Source organism: Phallusia mammillata, chromosome 7, assembly GCF_965637545.1.
Source record: "Phallusia mammillata chromosome 7, kaPhaMamm4.hap1.1, whole genome shotgun sequence".
NCBI lineage: Eukaryota > Metazoa > Chordata > Ascidiacea > Phlebobranchia > Ascidiidae > Phallusia > Phallusia mammillata.
In genome coordinates, this window is record NC_137258.1 from 7,034,749 (window position 1) to 7,057,845 (window position 23,097).

Consider the following 23,097-nt stretch of genomic DNA (forward strand, 5'->3'; position numbering starts at 1 on the left):
CAAGTTTTTAAAAGAAAAGTTTGCTTTGACAAGGGCACGTTATACCATTACCAGTGGAAAAAAATACTCAAGAGAGCAATGTTCTTTGTTGTAGCACACTTATTAATCGATTAGTTTTGAATAAAGTGTGATTAGTGAACGTCATTTCGAACAGGTGGTGCCAGAGAGTTGTAACTTACGTTTATGTATATTTTACCAAATTCCTGCACAGGAAACATGGGTAAGACTAACCTATTTTTTAAAGCATTAACAATAACAAACAAGAGTGGGTGGCAAAAAGAGTTAGAAGGAATTTAACAGGTTGGTTCCCACTTGAAAAAGAAATGGTCGCACCTGTTAAAAAATAGGCCTACATGAACCAATTTTGCGACCCAAAGTACCTACATAAAATTTATACGTTTTAAATCGTTTTAATGTTTAATGCCGATTTGAAATTATGAATTTAAGCAGCAACTTAGCCCAGGGCAGGAGGTCACTACATGTATGGTATCTGTAAACAATGACAAATCTAAAAATACACATACATTGCGCTGCGCCCGCATTGGTAAAAACTGCATCCGGAACTTATACCAACCATCATTTAACCCAGCGCGATTATACGTGACGTATAGAAAGAACAATATCCGTGGTGTATCGACACACACGCAAATGTGAAAATAATAATTTCGCTAACTATGTTAAATTTGTAGCTTTCCCTATATGTAGTGGAAATAAAATAGGGTTAAAGTGCGTTGTAGTTAACTTTGAAATAGGATAAAGGGCAAGTTTTGGACGATAGCTTTACCGCAGCAAGTGAAATGAATGATTTTAGTGAAGGGTGCACTGTGTAGGCAGCAGAAAATGAAGATTTTTAGGCAAGTTGTTTCATCGAGTACATGTAGCAGAATATAAAACAATTTAGTGCGTGCTTTCTATTATCTTTTAAGACGAGAAAATGTTCTGTGCGCGTAAACTGTTTTGTATTTAGTGCTGCGCAACCACCGGGTCCATAACTTTTATTTAAAAATTAAAAATCCAGGTAACGTTAGGCGTTACTTAATTTTGCACTAGTTGTAAAGAGCATCTTGACGAAGTTTTACAATTCGAGAGTGACCCTTAGGTTAAAAGCCACATTTTATTCATGTTGAAAAGTTATGTATATAGCGGCTCAAAAGCACCCTCGGAAGTGCGTGATTCTGACGTAGATTCGCTTGGGTTTTCTTAATCTAAACTCCTAATGGCATCATCACCTAAGCGTGGGCCGTTTACCACGGGCTATGATTATTTAAGGTAACATAGCAAAACACCTGCTTGACTATACATAATACGTCATGCGATTTGCTTCTACAATCAAGCGCCTGTATCTGTATGTCACGCTAACATGTTTGATTGCGCTTATGGCTCTGCATTGCGAGATTGATAACGTGACATTATTCACGTGGTATGCATTCAGCTGATGATGAGCGTTTGCTTTGCGCAGCGGTAATAGTGTAATTAGTTTTACCTGCCGTTGGTTTGTTTTTGCATATAGTGCATGTTAAATAATTTTTGTTTGTATAAATTTGTAGCTGCTTACAAACTAAATGTAGGATTTTTGGCAAATGTCATCAATCGTATTCCGTTTTGCCTGTTACAGCATTGTATTGCAGAGATTTTTAGAGTCGATGTTCTGTTTGGTCCCTCATCAGATTAAAGTACAGAAATTCTACAGTTCAGCTTCGTCTTTACAAACAACTGCAACTTAATCAATTTAAAACGTCGGTTTATAATGTCGTCTGGGGATGCTGATGGAACCCAGCAGCTGGACGATGCAATTTTGGAACTTGACGACATCTACAAGGAGTTAAAGGAGCTAAAAAACGAATCAACATCCCCTAACAGATCCAACACAACCCCACGAAGCCATGGACGGAACAAGGTTGGTGAAAAATACGTTTACATTTTGTTTGACGCTACACTTTTGTGGTTATCTAAACTTAATTGGCGTTTTCATGACATGAAATTTAAGTTAAGCACGGCTTTGGTCATGATTTAACCTCTGCACCTCAGCAAACACTCTTGCTATATATTACAGGGTAGTGAAATTGTCTTACCTATATTTCTTTTCTTTCTACGTTGCGTCATAAAGTGTGGTAAAATAGCATTGTGTCTTGGCGTTCTAAAGAGACTGTTTCCGTTTTGTGATGTCACAATAACACAAGGTTTGTTGAGAGTGACAACTGACGGCCTACATCCAGGATATAGTTGTTGTTGGTGATTCGCAAGACTAAATTTAAATGTGCTCGATAAGCGAGTTTAAACTAGTTGAGATGTTATGCCAGTACGGCTTCAGAGAGGCAGCGTGGAATAACTTACCTGATATAAAGCAAGTTTGTCCAAAGTAAGTCGATTAAAATATAGCATAGCCAGGCTGAGATGAATAAAAAGTCACCCTCAAGCAAAAAAATATTAGGCAATACATACTAAAAAACGCATAAATAAAAAGAATTCTTTTTCGTGCTGAGGTGTTTAGGGTCTCTGCAAGTCTTTATTAAAACGATAAAATGCATTTCATTATGGTGCTTTGTATGTCAAGTAGCCTATAGGTTGCTTTTTGTATAAATTTCACAAAAATGAGTAAACTTGCATGGTTTGTAACGGTATAGATATAGATAATTAACGTATTTCAAGAAACTTGTACTGTTAAAGTCTCTTGTCGTTTTTGTTTAGGAAACATCACGAAGCACAAGCAGCAATGAATAGTTAGCGTTGCTATCCAATAAATTTAGATTTCCGGTTTTCATGTTCCTCTCACAACACGTGCTTGCTTATTGTTAAAATGAAGGGGGTAGACGATTTGTATTTGTGACAAAACGAATATGTGTAATATTGTCACAAAAAATTCAATACCTTGAATCAAAGGAAAGGCTGAAAGAGAATAACTCAGTGGTGTTTTACACATATATATGACAATGGCCCATCTATGACGTATTTGCAGCGACTCGACGCTAATGTATTGCTTTTGTTTGCATGATTTTATCAGAACAGTCACAACGGATCCACTGCATCGAAGAAAAGAACTGAGAGCGAGACACATTACGCGACCACAAGCAAAGTTCCACAAAGGTGATGATTTAAGTTCCACAAGACCTTTTGTGTGTCAGTTTTTACTATAACGAGGCCTTAAGTTGGACAAAGATGTGCAAAAACAATGTGAAATCACACAGTAGCTATGATTGATTGTAAATGCTGCTCACTGACAGACACAAGTCAATCAAAGTTCGTTTGTAGTCTAAGAAATTTAACGTCAGCAAACCTACTTGACCCATTGTCTCGAAATGGGAAATGCTTACCATCGTCGAAACCCAAAACCAAACCAGTCGCTGTACAAATGTCGTAGGCAGCTATCATTAATCAAGTACAATTACGTTACTCATAAGCATATACAGTGTGTGACGTTTACAGGCACACGGACAGCAGGAGATCAAATTCGGGCGGCCAAAGCACCATGACGACATTTCCGGCCGACGCTACGCTCGATTCCAGGTAAATAATGGCTGGCTTTACCCTGCAGCCCTAACTGCAAGATAATGTTTTGGCATTTCGGTGACATTCTCCGGTGGTTGCAGCGAAACACTCCCGGTGTGCAAAACTGTCATGTGCGTGTTGGTTTTGCGTCATCCATAAAATATCGTTAGTTGGAAACATCGCTGGGTCGTTAACCTTCGTTCAGGTTGTTTTCGCGACAAACAGTTTCGTTGAACGAGATTTTGTAACGGGGTTGGTGTTCGTGCTGGTCAAAACAAGATAATTAAAACATATTGTTGCACTTCTGCCAAAAATTCTGGCCGATTTTCGACAACTATAGCTCGAGAGTGTTTTCGACTCCTGACAGTATATAGTCTGCATGTGACATTTTTGTACATTTAAACAAACTCACTTAGCCTACGTTCAAAACTTGGAAATGATTTTTACTTTTTACGATGTTACAAAAAGCAAACAATTAGTTGTTCAAAAAAGTTTTGATAATCCCAATGGGCCAATCAAGGTAAAACTCGAAAATGTTTTGATCACAAATATAATTTCAAACATAAACCACGGAGGTTCACGTCTAATGTCAACAAATATTGGTTAGAACGTTCAAGTCTTAAACCAGTAGAAACGTGTTTTTGCAGTTACACTGGACACGATAACAAACGTTTTACTCTGGGTGAAGAAATACCTTTCCCACCCCCTCCCGTCAACTCACCCCCACCCCAGGACGAATACGTCATAAGGCAGGTGGCACCGGGTCACTCAGAATCAGATTATGACGAAGTCCCCAGTGAAGACGAATTTCGAGATCCAAAGGTTTAATACGTTATATTATGCGTTTTTTCACTATCTTCTGAACTTTTATATAATGGTTTAGTATTACTGACACATTCTAATAGTACTGTTAACACATGCTGATGTAGAAACAAGGCATAGCCAAAAAGGAAACGGCCACAAAACAGTTAACATGAGGAAACAAAGGCGGCTTTGAAATAGTCACGGAAGTCGTATGGCCATATAACAACATCTGGTCTCAATAGCTCATACACGCCCCCGCACACCGCCCATACAACACATCTTAGCATAAATGTTATCATTTGCTGAGTTCTCTTAATTATGTTGCATAAAGAACTTACATAACCCAGATTTTTCAGATCGCCTCAATCATGATGGACGACGAAATTCCTGATTACGACGAAATCCCCGACGAAGTACAAACCACACCTTCCCAACAGGATGGTACATACGTTTCTATGGAAACCCTCCCCTACCCAAAGGCACGACAGTCTACACATAAGGAGTCGGCGTTTCCCATGTATAGTGTAGTGGAGAAGAAAACACATGCATCACAAAGTATGTGACACCAGTAGGTCTAAAAATGAAAAACTATTTTAAGAGTTTAAAGCAAATCAAAAATCGAAAACAAATTCAAGCTTCTAAAGGACTTCACATCAGAGTCGTAAACGGGCCTGAAATTGGAGCCCGAACCCGACCCGGACCCGAAAGTACAAGCCCGAAACCCGGTCCGAATCTGAATCGTTTTTAAGAAGCCCGCTTGGGCCCGAAAGTTTGATTGACAGGCCTATACATTAAATCCTCAGGAAAGAGAGACAAAGAAACACAATAGACGATTGGTCTTGAGCAAGGTGTTTTAGGGCTGTTTGACATTATGTCAGGTCCAGCAACTGGCTTCTTAGCTAGTTAAGTTTATTCAAAAACGTACGGGCACACAACTGTAAAGTCAGGCCCGAATCAAGCCCGTTTTTTTTAAGAAACCTAAGCCCGAACGCGGCCCGAAAAGCCCGGCCCGTCTTACAACTGTGCTCCACATTATGCCCGGATTCGTATTGAATTATTGATTGAAAAATGTGGCACCTTTACCATGCATGTTAAACTTTAAAATGTTAACTTTTGTATTCACGTAACCAAGTTGTTGTTTTATAACAGACAGCGCGGAAAAGGTTACTGTGCAGCATTTAACCAACAATTCTGTCAGTTTTTATGACAACTATCGAGGTGATAACAAGCGGGAGACCAGTTTTGGTGAGTTTGTTGCTATAGCAATCATATTTGATCAAAACAACAGTTTCAGTATAATCGATCAAAACCGCCAACAGCAGGGCTTCAAACTGACGATCACTGTTTACCTTTTTTCAACTACAAAACAGTAAAATCATTGGACGATAAAATCCTCGGTTAAAACAGAACCGGTCATACTGAACTAAAAATCAAAACATTCGACAACCAACAAATTTTATGTCATCGTTAATGTTTGTAGGTAAATCACAACCAAACGGCACCTCGCACCCCGAAACCCACAATGGCGTGAACAAACCGTCGGTGACGTCACGGGAAGCGAATGATGTCGATGAGTGGGATGACGAATCGGTGATAGATGAACATAAAGAGCAAACGTAAATTGCACTAGTTTACCCATATTCGCTTTTACCTTAATTCAATGATATTTAATTGAAACCAGTGCAGTAGCCGTCATCGTTTAGTCAGACCTCATACGTGTTGGCTTTTGTACAAAAAAGCAAGGTGGCGAACGTAAAATTGCACAGAGCACATTGTGACGTTACGAATAAGAGACAAGAATCGCTAATTCGCTATCACGGATATAACCATTTATTATATATTAACAAGGCACTAGCAAAAGCAAATTGTAAGGCAAGGTTTGTTGCCATACCGACAGTAAGTTTGGTCAAAACAAATATCTTTCTTGCCTTTCTCAAGAGTTTACAAACTACCCAAAATATCCACGTTGGCCGCCACCGTGCCTGAAAAACATAATTAGGAAAATTCAGGAGAACATACACTTGGCCTGTAATACCAATCCATTACAGACAAACCAACGGCAAAACAGTTTCCATCTCGATGCCGAAACAATCAAACGGAAACGCACAGCAAGACGACGAAATTATTGACTGCACCCAAAAGTCGGGAGCACGTAAGTTTTCAATATTAGAACTCGACAACATGTAAGAACTAGGTTATTTTGACAAACATTTTTTCTGCAGATAAAGACGGTGAATTTTTGTGTTGCCGTCTGGCCATGTCGATAGGAGTCGTCTTGGCGGTCGGCCTTTTCATCGCCATAATAATCACCTTTATTTACTATGGTAAGCTGGGTTGTAATTTGTAAATAACAACCTATAACCAAACTTATTATATCGACTACTGTACGGCTTTCCGAACTCTATGGGCAAATATTTTTGTTGTGAAAACAAAAACTTTTGTTTTTTTCCTAAAATATAAAGGAAATGATGTGTTTTTTTGTTTTCCTGTCGTAACAGTTTCCACTGATGCGGATGGTTTGGTATGACATAAGTTGTTTTTGTTGTTTTGACAGGTATTGACTTGGACAGGGGAGGAGATGTACCGACGGGGGCAGCAGCTGCGCCAAGTACAACCGGTACGCCAAGCATCGCAAGTACGACTGGTACATCGAATACTACAGGTACGTAGATATCACAAAAGTAATCCAAAATGTTTTAATTAAAAATTAGCTAACTAACTGTAAATGAACAAAATAACGCTTTCGTCTAAACCACACAATACCGATCTTGGTGATCGACTTACACTGTTAGTACCAATAGCACAGCATACACTCAAATAGTGCATGGGCGCCACCTAGGGCATTATGCAACCGTGCATCGAAACTCACCTCAATTGAATTTGGTTAAATCCTATAACAAACCGTTGAACCATGTTGCGATTACAATACAGTGCAGATTGCAACACAATACTCGCTTTAGTCAGTCCGTAATTGTAATGCTTCCCGGGATTTAAGAAAAATGTTGTAGGTTCTAAATCAGGGGTGTCCAACTCAAACGCACCGCCGTGCCGATTTTAGTTTTAAAATATACTCTCGTGCCAACGTTTGGTACTTTTTCCAAACCATGTCTTTACGTTTCGGACTTAATCCGAATACTTGGCCAATATGTAGAACCTGTCAAATGAAAATAAACTTTGTTTATGATACTTAAAGCTTTTATACTGTTTAAGCTGCGCAAGAAATAAATTGTTTGCAACGGGGCTTAAGCTTTGTCAAAAAACTAACAATTTAATCAGTGAATACACTGTTGCTGCCAGGCATAACGTATTAACAGAATTTTTAGCTCTTCCGGCAGTTTTTTTATTGTAATATGCCAACGTTTCGATGTCCCATACGAAACACCTTCATCAGGGTAATGACATACATTGCAAACACATAACTTGTGTTTGCAATGTATGTCATTACCCTGATGAAGGTGTTTCGTATGGGACATCGAAACGTTGGCATATTACAATAAAAAAACTGCCGGAAGAGCTAAAAATTCTGTTAATTTAATCAGTGGTTTGTGTAACTTTACTGCTGATAATCTTTACTAAAGTTAAAATAAAAGCCAATAAGAATCAATAGAAACAAATTTTGTTTCGTGACAAATCCTAATGTTTAGGCTACCATCTGAACATTTGTGTGCCATTTTCAAATGCTCTGCGTGCCACGTGTTGGACACCCCTGCTCTAAATGCATCATTTTTTCTGCCACACTCAAAAATCTACAAGCTTAAAACCTATATTGCATAATCACACCGCCAGTATCCATATCCTGACAAGTATTTTAAATCGCTGTGAAATATGGCATTGATAAAAAAATCCGGGAAAACAAATGTGGAAACAAATATTCTTTGGCTTGGTGATGACCTAAAATAAGTATAAGTTAATTATTTATTATATTTGTAATACTTATTATTTATTCAAGTCTAACCTTTTCTATTAGCTTACACACGTCGGTGACACAAAGTCTCAACGAGGCAACGATTGCGTTCCACAATAACATAGTTCCAATCGATGCAGCAGTGTAAAACCAACTGGTAGTGTAAAAGATTTTTCCAAGCACTTGCAGCAACGTTTTTCCGGCAAAACACGCGTTACTATAACTTCGAAATGCGCGCAATTAGCAAACCCGGGGCGCCGTTAATTGATTGACCTAGGTCTGAAAATAGCGTGGCAAGAGAATTTGAAATGTTTTTTACAGTCTTACCAACCGACCTTTTGGTTGTTGTTTAGTACAGATTTAATAAACGCATACAAACAAAACGTTTAAAGCATAGTTTTGGAATAAAATCTTACCACGTTTTTGTAGTAATGATAAGTCGTTGTCGAGGTACACTTCCGACATTTTATAAGCATATCATTTATATACTCATCAGAATCATTCCACACAATTTGTATATTCCACATTGAGATCCATTTTTTTCTGAAACGATCTGTTGCACGTCCAAAAGCTTAAATAAGTATTCTGGTTTCTTTGACAAGCCTTAAGACACACGCCTCAATGGTTACCTGCCAGATTAGGCTGCTAGGTCAAGACGCAGCACACGCGCCCATCTAGTGCATGCGACACGCGCTTAAATACATTTTTTTATGTGTTTTATTAGGAAAGAGCAAATGTGCATAATTTTTTCAATTACAATAAATATTTTTTCAAACATTTGTTGTTGCAGAAGCGCTTGGAACAACAAATTCGAGTTAATTTTGATTGGCTTCATAACGTTCAACTTTACACCATCCTTAAACAAACATCTAAAAAGGTCCAACAAGTCTTTACCCGGGTCTTAATCCTACATGATATGTATGATGTCGTCCGCAAAACTTGTTTTTGATGAGGAAACTACTGATGTTGTGCGTTGAATCATAAAAAATCTTTGCGGAGTCATGTAAAGAATTATTTGGTCTGCTGACTTAAACGAAACCCAGTGCTCTCATATATGCATGGACAATTTTTGATTGATTTAACGTTTTATTTACATTTATTTGTGTGCCTTGGTCAGTTTGTTTAAATTATTGTTTAGTTCTCCTGTTGTGTTTAGGAATTACTTGTCGTTTTTTAAACCTTTTTAACGTTTGTTGCATAGTACCTTCCATCGGTTCCTTTCACTATTATGAAGCATTGTGTTAAATTAGTTCTTACAATATTTGCATTTCGCTTGCCTTTTTCGTGCGATTTGCTGTTAGCATTGCAAAAGTCTTTAGCACTGTGTGTCTATATAGTTATAACCCCTATTTGGTCTTTTTCGTGACCAAAATCAAAAGGATCTGCTCGCTTACGCCATCTTATGGCTAAGAAAATAATGGTTTTATTTCCAGTCGTATTTTTGCATTCAAGTGCTCATATCGACAAAAAATAATTGACAACAACAGAATGAGGTAAGGCACGCATGTAAAAAAACTGGATATAGGTAAAGTGTATCTACTCAAATTGATTGAAAAACGAAGTAGATTTGGAAGAAGCTTTATGTTCTTCGGCGAAAACGCCTTGAGATCAGAACAATGACTGCTATGACAGAAATAAGTGATGCTATGCCAAACACAGCGATGATGTAGATGACGCTTTTGCCGTCTGCAAAACATACATTAAACAATCAATAAAGGGTATATTACCTACAAAAATGCTATGGAGACAAACGCAAGCGATAAGGTCTTGAATATCCTAAAAACTTTTTTGCAAAACGGTTACCTCCAACCCATCTATATACGCCGTTGTCTGCTTCAGAAGTACTTTCTTCGATAATGATTTCAGTTTCTTCAACATTTGTGACGTAAATCGGACCAACTGAGAGCACGGCTTCGCGAAAATGCTTGTCATCGGTAATAGAACGACGAGCCCTGCCGTTAGACTCCGCACATTTCGAAATCTAAGAAATATATCTGGGTTTAAATTGACATTACCACTGGGAACATGCATATAAGAGATTAGGTCCACCTGGTTGCAAAATTGACGGTCGGCAAAGCAGATCGTAACAAAACAGTGAACGAAAACCCTTGGGCTGGATGGAAACTTGAAAACTTCCGAATTGAAACGGTAGTGACGCGTCTCATTCATGGTTTCAACATCAACAATGTCAATTGGACAACTGCATAAAAACATCGGTTTTGCTTTACCAAATGTGAAAAAAATGTCAAATTACTTCAGGTCAATTAAAAAATGTAAAAAAAACACCGAAACTAAGATATACATGCTTGTCAGCTAATTACTTTAGTTAAATTACGTACAAGTCATTGATAAGAGGGAGATTGAAGTCGTCTTCGGTATTATTTGTTGGAGTCGCCCAACATCTTTCTACTTCGATAACTGCTACATCAGGACCTTCCAATAGGGAAACCCCCACGTACATCCTGTGAAAAGCGAAGTATCGAAACTTGTCTTGGCTAATTGAGTTAATTTTTGTGTAACGATCAAACATCTAATGTACATTTAACTTGTGGGCCAAGTAAATTTCCAAATGTCTTGTAGACTTTGTGCACAGTGGCTGAAACTTGTTCTTAATTTACCTTCCGTCCATTGCATACTCTGGTGGCGACGAATATACAGAGTCGTAGGATGGAGATTTAAACAGGAACATTCCCACTGGGAACTCGCCATAGCCGATGCCCGACGCACTGATGTCAATCGTGATTGTCCGAATTTGACTGTATCATAAACAACCGAACATTAAAATGCCATAACACTATAACTCCAAAGCATTCAATGCTAAAGTAAATACTTGATTAGGTTACGACCTAATTGAGCCTTTGTCGTAAAAAAGTCATTCGAAAACCAACAAGGGCATTTATGACATCATAAATAAATAGTTAAGCATAAGGTGTAAAATAAAATTCCACAGAGTTTAGAAGGGCTTTTGCCAGTGGGCAAGATAGTTACCTCATAGTAGGCGAGAAATAGAAATCGTCCTCCAATGTTTGAGATGTTATCGAAACAAGGTAGTCGAGCGGATAAACACACTCCCACGGCAGCACGTGTTCGCTCCATTGACCAATCACAACGCTGGGATAGCGGTCGTTGGCAACGTCGTAAGATCGTACTTTATTGCGAAAAATTACATGAGTTGTATTCTGTAAAATAGAAATTAAATTGAATCTTTTGTTGTGTTTAAAAGTTGTTAAATGCCTAGTTTTACATTCCTTACTACACTCATGCGACAAACTATTCAAGATGGATATTTTTGGAGTAAAACTTAACACGAAATAGGCCTATATTTCAGCAAACGATCAACTTAACAAGTAGCAGTAAATACCGGTTTTTGTTTACAGACCTGTCGCTAATCCCGACAATTGTTAATCTGTGAATTGTCTAATAGAAAATAACGGTGTATTGTAATGAGCTTACCAGTGCCATGTTTGTGCCGCAGGTCATAAGACCCGTGCATATCGTCTTTTCCTGGTCGTCGCCCGTTACCAAACTTTCCTCACAGGGCGAATTCAATTCCAGCGACTGGAAATCGACCTTCGGAAGCCCGCGAAGTTCGTAAAATGACCTTGATATTGTGATACACATGCTGCTGGGATCGCATGCGACTTGCACTAAATGGGACATAAAAAATAAACAAAACTAAACAAACGTTAACCCGTCGTGTTACCTAATGATGTGTTTAATCTCGAGTGACTACTTTAAATCCCGAACATAGAGAAAGCAGATCACTTACCTTGGTTTTGCAAAAGCTCGTTAAACGAATCAACGAAACCAGCTTCCGGGAGGGTAATAATAGTGTCGGCATCGCCTGAATTTAAATCACGAGCAACCCTTGGCTCTCGGTAAACCTCAGAAGCAATAGGGTGTACAAGAAACAATCCAATAACCACGATAGGAAGTGCTGCCATGTCTCTTACTTAAAAATGCGAGTCGGATGCACCAAAAGCCTTGTCTGACACACTGGTTAGCGTCTACCGGGCGCCAGTGTTTTATAGATCAGCTGTTCTTCTAATTAGGACTTTTGCGAAGCTGTTTAGAAAATGCGAGACAACCCGGTTCAATTCAATGATTGACTGATGGTTTTGACTGCGACTGAAGGGAAAGTAAACTCTATTGCCTAATTTACATGCAGTTGTAAACTATGTATTTTAGATGAGACGTATCGCGTGTTTATGACAAGCTGAGGGCCACGCGTACTGGGCAAATCTTTTAAAAGTTTAATCACGTGTTAAACCACATGTTGCAATTTGAAAAGTCGTTGTATTAGCGGTAGACCATAAATGTATCATCGGAAAATGTTTTTTTTTACATACAGCATTATAGACTTGTCAGAACCAACAAAACGTGTATCATTATAATGTCTGTAGAATGTCAAAGTATGCGTATTTGTACAGTCGCATTTTTAAACAAAACAAAATGAAAAAAAAACGAACGACAACGGCTGCATGGATGGACAAATAAATGACATTGATCGCAGTGCATAATGTCGGCCACTTGATGCGACAAACAAAAATATTTTTGAGGCGTCCTCTCCAACTGGTATCTTTTAGCATCGTTTGAAGACTTAACTTTCACATATAAATATTACAGCACCAAAACATACAAAACGTCCGCTGATTACAAAGACTTACATATATTCACATGGAGTAATTTGCACCAGCTGTCAGGGATGGGCTGAACTAATTCACTCCTGAAGTTTTGCGCACCTAACAACATCGCCAATGTTTAGGTTCGTTGTTTGACCTGAATACCACATCGCAATGTTTTAAATTTTATGTTCAGTAAATCTTAGTTAAACCGGATTCGGTTAATCCGGTTCTTCGCCTAATTCGGACAAAACCCGAGTTACAAATGATTTGTAATGTGGTTGGGCTTTAACTAATCGACATCGGTAAACCTGGATCTTTCGCCTAACCGGACAAAAAACTGTTCGCATAGGTTGACTGATGTATACCTATGCAACGCGAAAATCAACAAACATTTTCTCCCAATGACTGGTATTGTTTCGTATAGGGCGACCAATGTTAAGTCACATATGTGCTTGGTGTTAAACGAAAACTGAAAATTTGTATTTCAGCCCATCCCTATCGTTTCAGCCTAGGTTTGCTGCACCTTCCAACAACAAAAACGGGAAATTAGCTTGCGTTTTTGAGAATACCATGATGGACGAGAAGGGTTGAAGAAAAAATATGCACATAAATAATTGCAACAGTACGATGGGTTCGGTCTGTTCACGAAAGTCTATATTGGGTGAAGACATTTTTTGTACGACCCTGACTGCACGTGTACCTGTGACTAGACCAATAGTGGTGATACAACCCAGAAAAAAGCTGAGAATGGTTGTAACAACGTTACCATTACATATGTCCATCTTGTCTATAAAATTTTATAAAAGTGTCATAAAATTTCAATTGGGGCACAAATTTTAAACAAACAAACAAAAACAGGTACTTGTTATTCTATTTGCAGAAGTGTCTACAGAAGCCAATTTACAAGGTTTGGCCCTTTGGGAAGTTAGACACAAGAAAAACGACAATTTTAAGTTACACAAATATTTCAAAGACGAATCTAAAACTAAACATTTCAACACACTATGTCAAAACAAACGACTGGGTTATTTCTACACCTACAACTTTTCATCCATTGGTCTTCTAGTGCCCTGGCGTTTAGGTCAGCTCACCGATAGGGGCGTGTTGCAACCAGAGATTGTGTAGAAAGTGATACATCTCATCAGTTACTGAAACCTACATCAACAAAAATTGTGATTTTAACAAAATTGTAGAGGGTTTCCCAATGATAACACGAGTAAACAATATGCGTACATTGAATAAACCTCGGTTTGATTTACCATTCCATTGTAACACCGCCTAGATTTCAGGCAACAACTGGTAAAAAATTCTCAAAACGGCATGTTTTAGTCAATTACTGTTGAATTAACTGATAAACTGCACACACAGACCATGCAGTTTAATCCCGAACAATCAACACGATTGCCTCCAAATAACGTAATGCACTGCGCCACATAACGCCATAAAAGTTGTTTTCTCAACATTGATATTGCAAATCATAATATAAGCCGCATACAAGGTCTCATTTTCGACCAACAAAAATTATTTCAGTGCAAAACAAGTGCAGTTGCTACCTTATAAGTGCCGGAGGGAATGTTTGATATCTACATGATAACAAAAACAGGCACAATAAAGAAAATATGCTTTGAAATAAGAAGCAAACATTCTTACCTTGTAGGGAGTGGGGTTTAGTTCACGCTTGATATCGGAACGCAGTGTGCGAAGGGATTTTGCAGTTCGTTGTCTGTTTCAAACAAAGGCAAATGTTGGTATCATTTTCATTTGTTTATAGTGAACCAAATTGTAAATTGCTTAACATACGACAGCAAAAAATAAACACTTTCAACAAACATAGCCAAAAATGTAGGCAATCCTTGTATTAAAAACGATGTAAGGTTTGTTGACAAATGTAGGAGCATGGATTTTATGCTTACCTCAGCTCAGTTAGTGTAGGAAAGTTTTGGGTAACGCCATTCGCACCCCAATATTGTCTGTACAATGGCTCCACCTGGTGGGGACAAACGTAGGCGCGTTTGGATTCGATAAACGGATGACGGACAAGAATTTTCGAGCCAACCTAGTTGGAAACAAAAGTAATAGACGTTAAATATTTTCAAGCAAAAAAACAAATAACTGAGACTATACACAGGTTGTCCTAACTGAAGCCTCTATCGGCCTCATGAAAGCCATTTTGTTGTGAAGATACTACAAGTATAGGGAAAAACATAATTTGATTGATTTTTACAAACTCGACAGCTTGAATTCGATTGACATACCATTAGAACCAAAAGTTTTATTCAATTTGGATTCAATTTTTAAATAAAGGTTACACAAAAAGTAGACATTGGAGGGGTTATAAGAGATTTATGGTACATCTGAAACCGTATGCTAAAAGATTGACGCACAGTTTGTAAAAAGTTGGCCACCTCTGCTATCGACAGGGTGTAGCAGGGATTTGACTGTCATTTCATGGAGTCTGTTTCTTGCAATTGTTAAAAATAATACAAAATAAGGACTCAAGTCAAAAACAAGGACAAATCTCAGAAATACGGACGGTATGGCAGCCCTGGCTATAGACAATGGCAACAAGGTTTGATGCCTTTGAAACAAACACAGCTCACATAGAACACCAGTTTTACAGAAAGATACACACCTTAGGAGTTGGTTCGGTGCTAAGTTGCACAAGGTCAAGTGTAGCAACACCTTCGTTTGAGTACAAACGATAGACGTCCTTCCTGCCAGGTAAGTTAATTTTTCCAACTTCCTCACTAAGTTTCATCCGCGGCTCGTTGTTAACGGCGACCAACTGGGATTAACAACAACATATATTAAGCTGTGCAAGGCAATATGTGAAGTTTACAACCAAAATAATGATTTTTAGTTAACCAGTTTGCGAAATCGCTGTATTTTAAGGTATGGTGTTTTTAGTTGTCAGTTCTTGTTCGTACGAATGTGATTAGTGTAAGTATATGTTTGTAAGTTTAATGGCGAACATAAAGGCCCAAATAGACGTAAAAAGCGCCATGCTTTAATAATCAAGCGTTGCAAGCATTTTGATCCCTAAATCTAACAAAAAAATCTAACCTTGAACACACAACCAAGGGCAGGTTGTTTTTGACATGTCACCAAGTGAGTTCCAATTCCAAAGCTGTTAATCTGGTGTTTCTGCACACAAAAACATAGTCATCTGCAAAAACATCACCAAATCATCTTTGATAAGACAAATAATAATCTTTAAATGATTTTTTGAATGTTTTATTTTGTATATTTTGAGACCTACCAACATTTTTTGACTGCTTGAAATGCTACCAAGCTGAACCACAAGCTCCAAACACCAGCTAAAACAGCATAACCAAAGCATGCAGGATGGGCCAAAACCAAATTTCAATGCTTGACAATGGAAACATGCATCGGCAGGTGCCAATTTTTAAAGTCAAGTACAGTATATTAATACTGTACATACACTTTTTAATGCGGAAATTACGCCAAAAAAGATAAATGGTTTAATTTTAAACAGTACGACCACTGTGTCAATGTAAAGTGGTACAAATAATAAACAAATAATAAAGTTTGAGTTGAGCTAAATTTAGGGAGGGGATTGATTTGACTTCAATGTTTTTCCCAATAAAAAATACATTTATATGCTCTAGTACAGTGGTTCCCAACCTTTTTTGTTACATTCCTCCCTTTGCCCATTTTCGAACTATTCATTCCTCCGCAAGACGAAAACCAAATATAACATGAAAAATTATAGCAATTTGAAATAGACTTTATAATTAGGAATGTCCATTTCAGAATCATTTACAACCAGTTCTAAATGTGAACCAGATCCAAATTATAAAGGACATCCCTAATTAACAATTCTGTAACATTTCCAATGTATTTTTTTACAGTTTTTATGAAATTCCTCCCCTGAACTCATGAAATTCCTCCCCGGTTGGGAACCACTGCTCTAGTACTTTTAACAAAAATCAACAAATTATTAGACAATCTGGGCACTAGTTAGTTATACAGTATAAAGTTTAGATAAAAAAGAAATCTATATCTGGATACCATAAACAAAACCTAGGAAAAGAATGCACATATGCAAATGAACTTATCCGTTATTTAAATTGTGAAAGTGAATAAGTGACTATTCATAAATTCTTTGTGTGCGTTCATTCGAAATCGGTAACAAATTAAAGTTAGGTTTATAATTAAAAATTTTGCATTTTGGGGGCCTGTGGGTGAACCGCTGGGTCAATCGGGGTCAAACTTCAGGAGGATCAAATTTAGATTAATAACTAACATCTGTGCAAATTTGAATAAATTTGAAGCACTCTTTCTTAACCAAACGCGTCTAACAAGCCAGCGTTAGACAGAAAAAAGAAAAAAAAATACGGACAAAAACAATATGTGTCCCCTTCAGGGAAGGGGACCCATAATAACACTTGGATTATACAAGCCTGCAATTTAGTAGTGTTTTGTCCACTCAAGCATCAGCAACTGACAATGTGACAACAAAATAAGTTACCTGTGGTGTATAACAACCATTCATACAGTGATACTAATATCCTGCACACATTTGCTTTGTTGTCAAAAAATATATTTTAAAAACATGCTAGATTCCTGAATGAACAGAACTCGATAATTGTATTCAAATGTAGCATAATTTGCTGAATGTGTCCAAATGCAAATTAGTCTCAAATCAAATGCAATAGACAACAGGAAAATTATTGATATAATTAATGGAGTCAACTATCATATCATGCATGAATACAGTTTGCATGCAAAAGAAAAGCACCTGTGAGTTCCCATAATGCATCTGCAAAACATGATCATAGAAACATTCATAGCAGTTGACCAAGTACATCCAAAAATGCGCATGTACAAAAAACATGTACTGAATCAGCACACAGTCTTGCACACTGCAATATTTCTGCTTTTTAAATGACAGGTTGAAAGCTAGACTAGATGACAAATTTCTGTGTTTGTCTACAATGTCAAAGCTTAAAAATGCAAATACACTCAAGTCCATAACAAACTGCTGAAGAGCAAATGCTTTTGTGGCAAGCAACCAAAAAATAGAAACGAAAAATAACACTAGCAGCTTTAATTATAAATAAAAAGTGTGATCTTGAAAGGGGTTATTTATTAATTGACAAGGGTTTTCGATCTTGATTTGAAACAGTTAAAAAAATGTCAAATATTTAGATCATAGGTGGGCAACCTTTTTGCACGCGCGGGCCAAAAAGTAGCGATATATTGCGGAGGCGGGCCGCAACGATGGTCATGCAATAACATAGCGGTGCTGGGCAAAGTCAAACACACAATGATTTTGTCTATGTATGCAACACCACCTATTCTTAGTAATAAACTACTAACGTTTATTGTAACAACTCTTTTGTACAAAAATGGGCTTTATATAAAATAGGCTTTTTTGAATAAAAAAGGACACATACATTTCGTCCCACCGATCAAAATTAAATACGAGTCGTGGGCCGCTCAAAAGTTGCCCGCGGGCCGCAGGTTGCCCACCCCTGATCTAGATAGAAAAACTTGAACAATATCCTAAGTTATATTCACTTCAAAGAGGTCCAGTTTAGCTTTTACTGATTTGCATCTTTATGCATAAGCACAAGAAGCTTTTCAACACTTCATCAAAAACATGCAGTAATGTGGTCTGGTCAAGCACATAATTTTTTTTCAGAAATGCTTTATTGGACTACTGGTAAACGCCTATTTAATGAAACGTGAAAAAACAAAAACAAAATTTTGAACATATTTGTGGTGTGACATACGGCCACTGAACATAGTTTTGTGACTACCTCAACACCTTTTTAATGATTGTTATTCCAAAATACAATTCCAAAATCTCACATTTGCCACAAGGACCCAAACTTCACCGATCTGCAATTTGTTTGTGTAGACTGAAACCGAAGTGTGTATTGCACACACTAATCAGTCACATTACACTTAGAGCATTGCAATTTAAACAAAGATAACATGGAATTTAGTTTGAACCTGTTCTTTCAGTGAGCGAAGTGTTTCCTCATTTATGTCATTGCTTGCCACAATCGATAAATCTTCTATCCAGCTGACAGAAAACCTACAGAACATTTTTTGGGGGATGTAGCAACACTTATCTGCAATGTTTGTGTAATTATTACAAAAAGTTTTTTATTTAGCTGAAAAAAGTAAGGTCTATAAAAAAAAGAAAAAAAAGAAATGAAAATTGGAAATTAATAATGAATTAAAGTCAGATTGCTTAATGGAAAGGCACTCCAACAAAAGGGTGGATAACCTATTTACCTCAAAGTCCACATTAAAAATAATTTGACAGAAAAAATGCAATGACTATGGAAATAAAGTTTTTGTTGTTGTAACTTACTTCTCAGCAACAGCTGTAAAGCATTCCCGACATTTTATGGAAAGATAGGCAAGATCCCCACTGTCCAGCCGCACACCAATTGCACGATAACCAAAGTCATTTAGTGCAAGTGTTACAGCCAGAAAATTGGGAAGGCCACTCCTTTGAACAGCAAAGACATTGTTTACATACGTTGATTCACTAGCTAACATGATTTTGTTTGTTAAACAAATGACAATTGTTAGCTAATACATTATAGGAAGCGATGTTCATGACATTACAAAGCAAAAACACTACGTAAAAATCAACCACAGCAGGTGGAAGTCCTTCAAAACAACCCAAATCCGGTAAATGTAATGTTGAATTAAATATCAGGTACATTTTTTATTCAAGATCTTGCATAAGCCTACACCATGTATTTAATAAGCCACTACATAATGTTACAAAGCAGTATTACCATTTCTTTTTCACATGTTTTGGTATTTTATTATATCATAGTTGATAAACCTTTAAAGCAGTGCTTTTCAACCGGGTGTATTGTACACCCCAGGGTGTACCATAATTTTTAAAGGGTGTACCACTTTGATGGGGTGTACTGGGGTGTACCAGACACAAAATATAATATACCTATGACTAGGTATCACAATAGGCAGGTTTCAGTTTTAGAACAGACTGACTGGAGTGTACAATATATGGCACCACATGCATCTCAAGTGTACGTAGATTTTAAGCTGCAAAACTCTTTTTGTGACGTCATAGTTTAATATTTCACTTCATAATCGTTGTTAATGGTAGTTCTTTTTGAAGTAGAAAGTGGATTATGGCTTGTTGGTATTTTGCTCATCATTATTTCTGTTAGTACCACAGAATCAGTGTGTTACAGGGTTGAATAAATTTTTCACTGGGGTGTACAAATTCTGAGTTAACGTTAAAAGGGTGTACCGCTTCAAAAAAGGTTGACAAGCACTGCTTTAAAGATCATTTTTTATTATATATGTTATTCAAATATAATAAATTAGTAAAAACAGCATGCTTAGAGATACAATATATGCCTGTGCAACAGCAAAGTCATAATTAACTTGCCGACCTCTACACAGGAAACAATAAATCAATCCATCATCATATCATAAGTTTAGTAAGACTCATAGTACATAACATTCAATCACGGTTACTTACTTAAGTACAGAGTATGTGTCAAGCAAACACAGACATGTGTCGGGAAATGCAAGTGCATACGCAACAAATGCAGTCAGTTCACCCTCGTTTGTTTCATTTTCTAGGACATTCAATGTTGTGCAAACAAGTTTTAACCACTTCTTTACAGAGGAAATGAAGTTTTCAGGTTTGCTGTTGGTCTGATTGGCTGGGTTTGGTGCCAACTCCTGTGTTAAAAATATTTTTATAGATTCCTTACAGCGATTAAACACAAAACCTTGTATCACATTGTGATACTTTTGTGTTTGGTACTAAAATTTTAAATGTATGTAAAATAGAATAAAAAAAGGAAAAATGCCTTACAGATCTGTAGATAGAAAATCTGGTCATAAAAAATTGTCTAATTGTTAAAAAATGACTTATGTTTGAAGGTGAATCAGTACATGTTTACCAAAATGATTACATATTGCTGACTCACTGTATTAGGAAGTTCATTGAGTGCTTTAAAGCTGTTTACAAAAGAATGTGCATGTGTTCCACGAATAGGAATGCCAAATTTCTTGCCTGCAAGGACGTTACTTGTACCATCAAAGCCTGTCAGCAAAATAAAACAAAAACAATCATTTTTTAGATTTTTTTGAAAACAATGAACTATTGCATAGGGTTTGCAAGTGCTGAATACTCTGTTTAACTGCTAAAAAGTTAATAGTTGTAATACTATTCGACACGAGTGAAAAAAAAACAGGAAATGACAACATCCTGTTTAAAAGAAATGTAACAAACACAAATTAATTGAAACAGTTATAATATTTTTAGCTCTACTCATACCCAACTTTACTCAATGTTCTCATAATTCGATTTGTTGCATGTATATTTAAAACCAAACAGTCTGATTAAAAGTACACCTTGCGGAATGTAACATAACTTGTAGGGTTAAATTCACACACCTCCAATATAGCAATACTTCGATGCAGATAGACCACCATCTGGCCCCTGAGCTCTTCTCAAACCGAATTCCAGAAGTTGAACATTTTCACCAGCAGTGATTCGAAACCGTGCTGCATTTGTTGCAACCAGGCTAAAAATACAACAAAAGTGATTTTGTAAGCATTGATCACCACAACAGCTTTTTTTGCATACAAACAGAATTGCATTAAACCTAAAAGTTTTTTCCTTTTTGCTCAACTGACAAATATAAACAAATCATCCAACATTTCAACATCTCTTTTGGGGTGTCTTCATTGAGCAAAAAGAAAGTATATGAAATATGGCAATAGCATGTCAAAAACACTGTATTCATTAAATATTTCTTGCCTTGCATAGTTAACCAAGTTCAGCAAAGTGGTTTCAAGCAGTTGAACAATCGGAAGAGGCCCTTCTATTCTGATTAGTGGTACTTTTGGAAAAACAACGTACCCCTCTGGAATGGCATGAAGATTAACCTGTAACATATGAAACATGGTAATGTTTTTTATATCACTTGGAAAAATCTGTGGAACAGTGTTTACTTGTGAAGCATCAAGTGTTTTCAGATAAAGCCAAAAGTCTGCATCTGCACTGGGCATTACTTCTTTTAGATATGCTATGTCTGTAATGAAAAACAAAAACAAAAAAACATTACATAATACCACACAATTCTTACAATGAATATAATTAAAGTTGCAAAAGTGTAGCTGCACATACTGGGGTTGTAGTAAAATACCCAAGTTGTTTATTTATTACTGTTTAACACAAAAGGCAGCATTTTGTGGATTAAAAGGGGTTGCAGACCAAAATATTTGCAAAGTGCAAAAAATCAGTACCTGAAGCGGAAAACCTGAAATTGTGCAAAAATCTAACACATTCTTCCAGGCCGGCAAATATGGTAAATTCTCCGCGAAATGGATTTTTGCGAAAGAACAAATCAAATACTGCCACATCATTCATTTTCCCTGTCTTCCAATATGCATAGGCCATTGTGATTTGATATAAATCTACAAAATATAAATTTGTTACCTGCAATCGGAATATAAAGGAATAGGTGTTTTGACATTAAAAAACCATACATACAAAAATTTACAAAAAGTCCAAAATTTACCTGTAAGCAGAGGCTGAACAACGCAATTCGATGGTGTATGTTCTGACTCACTACCATTTTGAATTGACTTGCTCATACTCATATTAAGATTATTGCTTAAATGTTATAGAAGTCATATAATTAGAATCCTATGCAGTTTAAAACAAAATATAGTTAGAATTAGAAATGCTCAACAAAACAATTGCAATCCCAAAAAAAGTTTGTCGCAAACTTAAAGGCATTTGTAAACCTACAAAACATGTATCAAATGCTTTGCAAACATGCTTGGTTAAACCACACCCTGACATGCTACTACCCTCTCGTAAATACATCAGTCAACAGTTATTCAATGTCAATTAATGTCAGACAGATTCGGAAACAAACGAAGGAAGCCCAGCGAATGTAACGGGAACTCAGTTACGACGCGACGAGCTTTGACTTTTGACACAGCAACGGAACTTGACTTCTACTGACGGGGATTCACCAACAACACAACCGTTCCGCCCGATCGCACACAAGTTTACGACCTTTTATTATTATTTTTATCAGCTGTATTCGAAATATTTGACTGGAAAACAAAACGCAGCAATAAGTTCATAACATGATTATGTTAAAATACCTCATGCATATTCCCAGTCAAGTTTCACCAACATAGTCTCCCAGTCTCAATGTCCAAAAAAACTTTACCCTTAAATGTGAGTCCCTGCGCCACACAACGATTGTAGTAACGATGTAGCCT

General features: G+C 37.0%; 3 protein-coding genes and 1 long non-coding RNA gene across 7 annotated transcripts; 1 reads left to right on the top strand and 3 right to left on the bottom strand.

Moving 5' to 3' along the window:
- Nucleotides 1-1,714: 1,714 nt before the first annotated feature.
- Nucleotides 1,715-9,512, top strand: LOC145238001 (uncharacterized). 2 transcript variants are annotated; one of them, XM_080101018.1, is made up of 11 exons: nucleotides 1,715-1,897; nucleotides 3,002-3,084; nucleotides 3,424-3,504; nucleotides 4,134-4,308; nucleotides 4,638-4,845; nucleotides 5,440-5,535; nucleotides 5,771-5,906; nucleotides 6,339-6,442; nucleotides 6,513-6,614; nucleotides 6,845-6,952; nucleotides 8,985-9,512. In XM_080101018.1, exons 1-11 carry the CDS (start codon nucleotides 1,748-1,750, stop codon nucleotides 9,011-9,013), a joined length of 1,272 nt encoding a protein of 423 aa, XP_079957144.1. In that variant the 5' UTR covers nucleotides 1,715-1,747; the 3' UTR covers nucleotides 9,014-9,512. The 2 variants fall into 2 exon arrangements, with proteins under 2 accessions (XP_079957144.1, XP_079957145.1); XM_080101019.1 differs by having other exon boundaries at nucleotides 4,647-4,845.
- On the bottom strand, nucleotides 8,038-8,845 carry LOC145238003 (uncharacterized). Of its 2 annotated transcripts, none has more exons than XR_013862061.1 (3): nucleotides 8,611-8,845; nucleotides 8,246-8,348; nucleotides 8,038-8,181 (listed from the first exon to the last, which is right to left on the bottom strand). It is a non-coding gene; the product is annotated as an uncharacterized LOC145238003 (long non-coding RNA). The 2 variants fall into 2 exon arrangements; XR_013862060.1 differs by having other exon boundaries at nucleotides 8,246-8,473.
- An 82-nt stretch (nucleotides 9,513-9,594) lies between the features above and the next one.
- On the bottom strand, nucleotides 9,595-12,208 carry LOC145238002 (uromodulin-like). The gene is made up of 8 exons (XM_080101021.1): nucleotides 11,964-12,208; nucleotides 11,648-11,841; nucleotides 11,183-11,373; nucleotides 10,813-10,950; nucleotides 10,534-10,656; nucleotides 10,244-10,394; nucleotides 9,998-10,175; nucleotides 9,595-9,880 (listed from the first exon to the last, which is right to left on the bottom strand). The coding sequence occupies exons 1-8, from the start codon at nucleotides 12,136-12,138 to the stop codon at nucleotides 9,774-9,776; spliced, it is 1,257 nt and encodes a 418-aa protein (XP_079957147.1). The 5' UTR covers nucleotides 12,139-12,208; the 3' UTR covers nucleotides 9,595-9,773.
- A 262-nt stretch (nucleotides 12,209-12,470) lies between these two features.
- LOC145238000 (nicotinate phosphoribosyltransferase-like) lies at nucleotides 12,471-22,530 on the bottom strand. 2 transcript variants are annotated; one of them, XM_080101016.1, is made up of 15 exons: nucleotides 22,380-22,530; nucleotides 22,105-22,275; nucleotides 21,811-21,890; nucleotides 21,617-21,744; nucleotides 21,250-21,380; nucleotides 20,781-20,896; nucleotides 20,324-20,529; nucleotides 19,169-19,309; nucleotides 18,802-18,886; nucleotides 17,582-17,602; nucleotides 15,883-15,963; nucleotides 15,452-15,604; nucleotides 14,733-14,875; nucleotides 14,470-14,542; nucleotides 12,471-13,974 (listed from the first exon to the last, which is right to left on the bottom strand). In XM_080101016.1, exons 1-15 carry the CDS (start codon nucleotides 22,459-22,461, stop codon nucleotides 13,897-13,899), a joined length of 1,689 nt encoding a protein of 562 aa, XP_079957142.1. In that variant the 5' UTR covers nucleotides 22,462-22,530; the 3' UTR covers nucleotides 12,471-13,896. The 2 variants fall into 2 exon arrangements, with proteins under 2 accessions (XP_079957142.1, XP_079957143.1); XM_080101017.1 differs by lacking the exon at nucleotides 17,582-17,602.
- Between the last annotated feature and the right edge of the window lie 567 nt (nucleotides 22,531-23,097).

What these genes read in the sequence shown, in the direction of transcription:
- LOC145238000 (XM_080101016.1), bottom strand. Translation starts at nt 22,461, where the DNA reads ATGAGTATGAGCAAGTCAATTCAAAATGGTAGTGAGTCAGAACATACA. An exon ending in GAAGTATTGCTATATTGGAG is followed by an intron (nt 20,897 to 21,249) that starts GTGTGTGAATTT and finishes TTTTGCTGACAG; the next exon opens with GCTTTGATGGTACAAGTAAC. An exon ending in TTCGCTCACTGAAAGAACAG is followed by an intron (nt 17,603 to 18,801) that starts GTTCAAACTAAA and finishes CATGTTTTGCAG; the next exon opens with ATGCATTATGGGAACTCACA.
- LOC145238002 (XM_080101021.1), bottom strand. Translation starts at nt 12,138, where the DNA reads ATGGCAGCACTTCCTATCGTGGTTATTGGATTGTTTCTTGTACACCCT. An exon ending in GAGTATGCAATGGACGGAAG is followed by an intron (nt 10,657 to 10,812) that starts GTAAATTAAGAA and finishes CGCTTTTCACAG; the next exon opens with GATGTACGTGGGGGTTTCCC. An exon ending in CGTATATAGATGGGTTGGAG is followed by an intron (nt 9,881 to 9,997) that starts GTAACCGTTTTG and finishes TATGTTTTGCAG; the next exon opens with ACGGCAAAAGCGTCATCTAC.
- LOC145238001 (XM_080101018.1), top strand. Translation starts at nt 1,748, where the DNA reads ATGTCGTCTGGGGATGCTGATGGAACCCAGCAGCTGGACGATGCAATT. An exon ending in GACGCTACGCTCGATTCCAG is followed by an intron (nt 3,505 to 4,133) that starts GTAAATAATGGC and finishes GTGTTTTTGCAG; the next exon opens with TTACACTGGACACGATAACA. An exon ending in TGGTACATCGAATACTACAG is followed by an intron (nt 6,953 to 8,984) that starts GTACGTAGATAT and finishes TTGTTGTTGCAG; the next exon opens with AAGCGCTTGGAACAACAAAT.